A 7,310-nucleotide genomic window follows, 5' to 3' on the forward strand; every position below is an offset into this window, starting at 1 on the left:
AAAGATACACGGTAATTGAATTTAATCAAATGGAGACGAGTGCTTATCTAAAAGAATAATATACAGAGTAGCTTATGATGAAGTTCACTTATGTTTATTATGGATTGCAAAATAATGGAAGGTGACCAAAAGAAAAGAAAAAAAAAATAAAAATTGACAATGCACAGAGAATAGAAAGTGGGTGATTAGAGAATTGCGAGGCAGCTCAAGAATAAAAAATAAATGGTTTGAAGGTGCGTTAGATACGCCAATACGCATCGAAGCTAACTTTTCAAGGGACATCTGAGAGAATACAGCTTAAGAATAAATGTTGTTTAATTTTTGGGTTTTGAGATCGTCCGGATATTACAAGCTCTATGGATTGTAGCTGTTCACGTTCTTGCTTTTGGTGCTAACGTTTTCACAATGGACTTACACTCTTTTTCATCAAGAGATGTCCGGATAGTCGAGTGGTTAAAGCACAAGGCTGTCATACGGAAGGCCGCGGTTCAAATCTCACTGGTGGCAGTGGAATTTGTATCGTGATTTGACGTCGGAAACCAGTCGACTCAGCTGTGAATCAAATCAGGGTAATGCTGACCACATTGTCTCCTATACTGTAATCTTGTAGTGTACCGTTACATTGTCTTCTATACTGTAATCCGTTACGGTCTCGAATGAAGTGCTCTAACACACCTCAAGGCCCTGATCCATTTGGATTTTTGCGCCAACGATTATTATTATATAGCTGGCGTATCTCTAGTTTTTAAATTATTACTCTTATAAGTAACCCACAATATGTATTAAATTAATTTGGCTAAACAGTTTTTTAATAAACGTTTACTAAGTTTCCGAAAAAAACAGGAAAATGCCGTCATATCACCCACTGCAGTATATGTAACCCCTCAATGCACAGTGCGTCACTTGTTCGATCTGGATTAATTCAGTTTTTACTTCTTTGGTTGATAGGCCAGCATTTGGGCAGATTTGAAAATATTGATATCTCTGATATTCACTTCAGATTCACAGTCACAGACTTTTCTCTTGGGCTAGGTTTAAATAATTGCTCGAGAGAGGATCCTCTTGACTTAGATCGTTTGTGAAGTTAAAAGTCTCGGATCGGCCTAGTTAGTACTAGTTTTGTAGGAATACCGAATTCCTAGCAGGATAGCAGAGAATCTCTTATAGATCATACTCAGGGTCAGGTTTGGTAGACCAGTGTGCGTTAAGCTCATGCCTTGAGAAAACCAAATCAAAAAAACTTTCATTTTGCAAATCTGCAATCTATTTCCGGGGTTTCCAGGTGGTCGTTGGTCTCTGTGGAAATTGGAAGGGCATTTGACGGTGCATTGTTTCAAAAACTTTGTGGTTCCGTCAGAGTTCATGGTATCGAAAATATTTCAGTTAAGTGGATCCATGCTATCCTAACACAGAGATTGTTGTATACTTAAGTAGGTGTTAATCACTACTTCACAATAGGACCTATGAAAGGCTTCTCCAAAAAAGGTGAAGTGTATTTATTTAAAGGCATGTGAACTGCCAAATATACGCTCAAACTGCAGATGACGGAGGAGTAGAATGAGTCGACTTTACCTTCGAATTCCCGAGAAAGTCAAATATCTGGGATTTATTTTATATATGAAGTCTATTTGAAACAAACGTGTAGGGGCAAAAAAGAAACGAACTGTGACAACTTATGGGTTACTCAGCGGGCTTCTGTACCGGCATGGGGACTTAAGCTTCATTTAGTAATGTGGATATATCTTTCCATCATGTTCGATCTTCGTTTACACATCTGTAGTGTGTTCGAGTGAGGTGAGGCTTGCTGTAGGCAATATACATTAATTTTTTGGACTCATGTGTGGGCAATTTTAAAAGCTGCAATCTCTGCGATTGATGAGCCACTGAAGAACAGACGCTTTGCGATTTTCAGCGATTTTAAAGTTGCGCTGATTTAATCACTTCAAAAAAGAGTGTTACATTCTCTTTTGCTGAGACTAAAACCAGCAATCGGAGTGTCGGTTGCATTAGCTACAAAAAGTGGGAAATACTTTCCATAAAGACACGAGTTAGAGCTTAAATGCTTCCTTTCATATATGTTTGACCTATTATAACTTTGTTAGCAATAGTGTGTTTTACACCAAACTTGGCAGGATCATGCCTTACGTTATATCCTATATTTCTACATGACGCTAGGATGAAATTAAGGGGGCGGGGTGTTTACAGTCAATTACTAAAAATTTTAGTAATATATTATTATTAACTCTATTTAGATTAGATTTTCCGTTTGGCTAGTTTCCAAGAATGTCTCAGTGAAAGAAATTATCATTTTCAACCCCCGCACTCCCCACCTTTAAAACAAATGTCAAAACTAATACTGGCTTCGGAAAGTACTAATCGATACTTTCATTTGATACCCTACATGACTATACCATATTTGGTAAAAAAAATGTACTCCCCCTTTTTGCATGTATTTGGATTCCACCGCCTTAAATTCGACGTAGAATTATGTAACTGACTATATGGGTGAGTGTTCGCAGTTCCCACCTTTCCACTAAATTTTATGTCAGTCGTTATATTCGTTTACGAGAAAAAAAACGTGCGGCAGACAGGAAGCCGGACAAACAGACAGACAGACCTATTTTAGTGGTTATTGTGTTTGTGGTTATTTCTCAAAACCTGCCGATTTTTCTCACAATTTTTTTTATATAAAGTACTATTTATTTGCTGTTTTCCCATGGGGGTCATTTTGGACCGCCGGTTGAAAGTTAACTCCCATGCTCCCTCCATTGATAACCCATGTCAAAACTAAGATATTACCAGAGAAGTACTATTTTTGTTTTGGCATCAATTTTATCTAGATATATGTATGGGCAAACTAATTTTTTGATATTCGGAGTCTTTCGGAAATTACAGTGTTAAACAGGTAAAATGTCACATTCCAGGTTTACGTCGATCGCTATAATAAACCGCGTATTTATCAGTCCGTTAAAATCGTAAGAATTGAAGTCAAGACTTTACTTGTGCTTCTTTAAGAAACCTAAGGTTTATGGACTAGGTATAGCAGATTAGTGGTCAATTAAGATTTCATGGTTAAAAATCACATTCTACGTTTTAAATACATTTTTCTTGAAAATGCATGTTGAAATTCTCCTGCCACCATAGCCCAAAATTTATCCAACGAAATTCTTTGGAATTTTCACGAGTTATTCAGAGCATATTTCTATGGTCTGCAAACTAGGATAATTGCGATTCATTCGGCAGTTTTTTTATTCATTAAAGAAGCCTTGAAAAAAACACCAAAATTTACAAAAAAAAAACTTTAACAGGGCACCAAAAATTTAGCATTCAATTTTTTTTAATAATCCTAGTTTGTAGACTGTGGTTAACTCCGCACGTTGAAATGCCGTTTACATTTGGCAGCAGAAAAACACCTTCTTTTGGAGATGGGTGTAAAAGTTGTTCTGTATTTCAATAGCGAACTACGCTAACGGGCTTGCCGAATTACTACACATACCCAATATATTAATAAATATATGGCATTCGTACCTTTATACAGTTTTTCACGAAAAAAAATTCTATAAAAAGCGAAAAACGGCCTTCTCTCGGGATGACCCCACCCCCCTTCAGGTAATATGCAACGATCTTTCAAACTCAAGCGTGAGCAATACTAAAGGTTGCAATCTATGCGCTTGATGAGCCATTGAAGGACAGGCGCTTCGCGATCAGTTGCCCTGTGGTAGTTGAACAGCTTTAACTTTAAGAAGGGTTCAATTCTCTCTTGCCGAGACTGAAACCAGTAATCGGAGTCTCGGTGGAACTAGCTAATGCTGCTATCAAAAACTGGAAACAAGCTCTCCATAAAGACAAGATTCAGAGCTTCAGTGCTTCTAGACATACCATTTTTAAGGTTTTGTGTAAACACAAAACTTTATTAGAATCAAGTCGATGTCTGTCTGTCTGTCTGTCACACCCAATTTATTCGAAAACGGCTAAACCGATTGTCACGAAAATTAGTAAGAGCATGTGATCTGTTGTTCCCTTTACATGTGGCATGGCAATGGCGCCATTCTCTTTTAAGTTTAGGAGGGGCACCCCATAGATGTGAATGGAGAATGCAACATTTTTTTTCGCAGTATGTGGCATGTGGGGTATCAAATGGAAGGGTCCAATTAGTAATTTTCGAAACTGGCTCCGTGTTTGATATTGGGTGAAACATAGGGGAGTGAGGTTCTCAAAATATGACCATCAAAAAGTGTAATAGGTCTCGTTCTCAGAACTTATCCAACCGAAAAATCTGAAAAAATCACAATAGTGTATCTCTACAAAATCTAGGCCACAAATCTGGTTCCGATATCTGCATAAATAAAGTTAATAATAGTATATTAGCATATTTTAGAAATTTAGCCGGAAATCCCCCTGAGGTTCATGCTAGAATTTATGCAGAGGACGATGTAAGGCACAATTTGGTTAAGTTTGAAGACAATCCAGTTATTATTAACAAAGTTATATAGGGTAAAACTCTGCCATTTGCCGCGAATTTCGTGCATTCTACAACGTGCATGACGTCATCATCCCATATCAATTTATCAATACCACAACAAAGTCAGCTGATATAAATGGGTGGTCAAAAACAAAGATTTTATTTTAAGTTTTTGGGTCATTTATATATCAATTACTCCAGACAGACATGTATGTGTGTAGGTATATATGCCTGCTAATGAAGTTTGCGGGTAGATAATCCAGGTAGATATATTAGTATTAGTATAATAAACTAGCGGTATTCAATATACGTACTATATATATACTTTCCTGCATGGAGTAAACCGGAAATATAGGTATGATCAATTTTTATACGGTACGGTATTCGGCAATAGGCAGTTTGTTTATGATGAGAATAATATCTATGGCTATAATATGTACGCACATCTTGTAGTTTGCAAAAAATAAGAAGGAATATGTTGGATTTGTAGCAATATATGGATTGAAAAATGTGCAAAGAAGTTCCTCACATATTGTAAGATGAACACAAAACCGAAGCACGAGCTCCCGGTATTCCGACTTGCGTTTTTTTCAGAACCATACAAACTTACTTTAAAGTTTATCCCTTTGAAAATCAGAAAGAATTTTATTATTTTGGGCAATCTGACTAACCGTAATTCACTAGTTGGGTATATGTTCAGAATAGGAGTATTATAAGATGATTCGTTTCCGTCCTGTAATGAGGAAGCGGAATCCTCGGAATATTTCCTATGTGAGTGCTCCACCTATAGACACAGCTTCCCAAACTAGCTGGTTACTTTGGTCTCAAATGCAACTGGTAAGTAATTGACTATGGTTAAATTGCATGTATGACAAGTCACACATGATTCCTCGATCGCTTCGAAATATCAGCAAAAGAGTAGTTGCATTAAAGCAAAATAAAACAAATCCAAAGTGCAAGCTCAGGAAAGTATTTCTTCGATAAAAACAGAGCGCATAATGTAAATACGTTAAGTATTGTACATATGTATGGATGATTGAAAACTAAGGGTGCAATACATTTACGCAAAACATACAACTTTTGCTCACTAGAGTTTTGTTAATAATAGTAGGGTTTGCACTAAACTACTCAAGACAATGTTCCATATCATGACCAATATTTTATTTTTCTGGAATTAACTTAAGGGAGGTTTTCAGAAAATTTACAATCCATGGTAATATACTTTTATTGACCTTATCGACGTAAATATCGAGATTGGAAGTACTTGCAGATCTGGATGTCATATATAGACATAATTCTTTCCATATTTTTCGGTTCAGTTCTTTCTAAGAATGACTCCCTCATTTCAGTGGGTACATTTTAATTCCCATACTCCCTCCCTTACCAACACATGTCAAAACTAAGATCTGACCTACCTACATTGATGTCATTCGCGTTCATAGATATAACCGTTTGTTTATATTAAATCTAAAAAGTACAACAACTAAAAGTCATAGTTCCATAAATGAGTTGCCGATAAAATAATAAAGAAAACAGTCCAACTATGCCTCGTAGCGAGTGAGCAAAGTACAATTAAAAAATAATTAAAAAAAAATTCTATTATATTTCTGAGCAACATCTTTGTCACTTCGGCACACGAAAACCTTATTTTCCATTTTACTGGATCAAATTACACTTTCCACAAAAATTTGTATACAAAAACATTCACCGAAATTGCATCTGTGCATGAAGTATAATTTCCGCTATTCATTAAAATAATTTCCACTACCTGGTGGAATCATTGCCAAAAAACAGACAACTGCAACTGCAAATTGCTAATCACAGCACATTGCATTCTGATCAATAGGATAATTTTAACTTTTGACATTTCTAAATATTTAATCATCAAAGCACTTAAAACATTGTCTTAAAAAAGACTAATGAATCATAATGAAATTTTTCCCAGACGAGAATTTTCTTTATTTTCATATTTTCTCTATTTATGCATGACTCACACGCAAAATTTTCACATTTGAGATACACTCGTAGACTTTTTGTATTTCAAACGCTTCAGCAGAGGTAAATACTGGTGCAATTAACATTCATCACTTTTCTATTGCATTTTAATGCCAATGAAAATATTAATTGAAATCTTACCTCTTCGAGAAGTGAGTTCCTCATGGTTATTAATATTTATTTAAAATGTTCACCGTAAAAATAGCAGTTATAAGTTGAATGGTTTAGAATGATTTTCACTAATTAGCACTATAATTTTTGAACAACTGTTGGAATTAATTCCGTTTATGTCACGTTCCCTCACAATTCCAAAATCAAAACACTAATCTCTCCAAACAACAATATTAACAAAGTTTTAAATCTAGAAAGTATAAAAGATAGAATAAAACAACTAATCCAAAGACTCTAGAATTTCAACTAATGCTCAAGAAACTGCACGATTTCAAAAATGCCTCCCTTGGATTTCAACTGCTCTTTTTCTAGACTGAATGCTTAGTTTCTCTTAGATCTCCCACGCTCTTGTCTTAAAATTTCAAGTAAAGGCATCATATGTGCACATATCCCACATGAGCATTCGCGCCCAATACGAAATGTGATAATGCGTACATAGTTAGTATGTACTTCTTGCTGAAAAAAATCTCAATATTCGTTTATTTCAGGTAGTGAGACCATAAGATGAATATATCTTTAAATAAAAATAATTATAAAAAAAAACCAATTGTTATAAAAGAAAACCGTTACTGAAAGTCATTATAGTGTGGTATGAGCTTTTTGATTGCGTAGCCCAGAGTTCGAATCCCGGTTGTGTTATGGGCGTCTATGTGTGTTTTTGTACTTGTTCTTTAGTTGTGGA

The 7,310-nt window shown here is 35.5% G+C and overlaps 1 protein-coding gene across 1 annotated transcript in view; it reads right to left on the reverse strand.

Moving 5' to 3' along the window:
• LOC119651178 (phytanoyl-CoA dioxygenase domain-containing protein 1 homolog) overlaps positions 1 to 6,887 on the reverse strand; it is a 28,684-nt gene extending 21,797 nt beyond the window's left edge. Inside the window, exon 1 of the mRNA XM_038054605.1 lies at positions 6,599 to 6,887. Within this exon, the coding sequence (XP_037910533.1) occupies positions 6,599 to 6,622 (24 nt within the window). The 5' untranslated portion in view covers positions 6,623 to 6,887. The remainder of the gene's footprint in view (positions 1 to 6,598) is intronic.
• Positions 6,888 to 7,310: the final 423 nt, after the last annotated feature.

Source organism: Hermetia illucens, chromosome 3, assembly GCF_905115235.1.
Source record: "Hermetia illucens chromosome 3, iHerIll2.2.curated.20191125, whole genome shotgun sequence".
Taxonomy (NCBI): domain Eukaryota; kingdom Metazoa; phylum Arthropoda; class Insecta; order Diptera; family Stratiomyidae; genus Hermetia; species Hermetia illucens.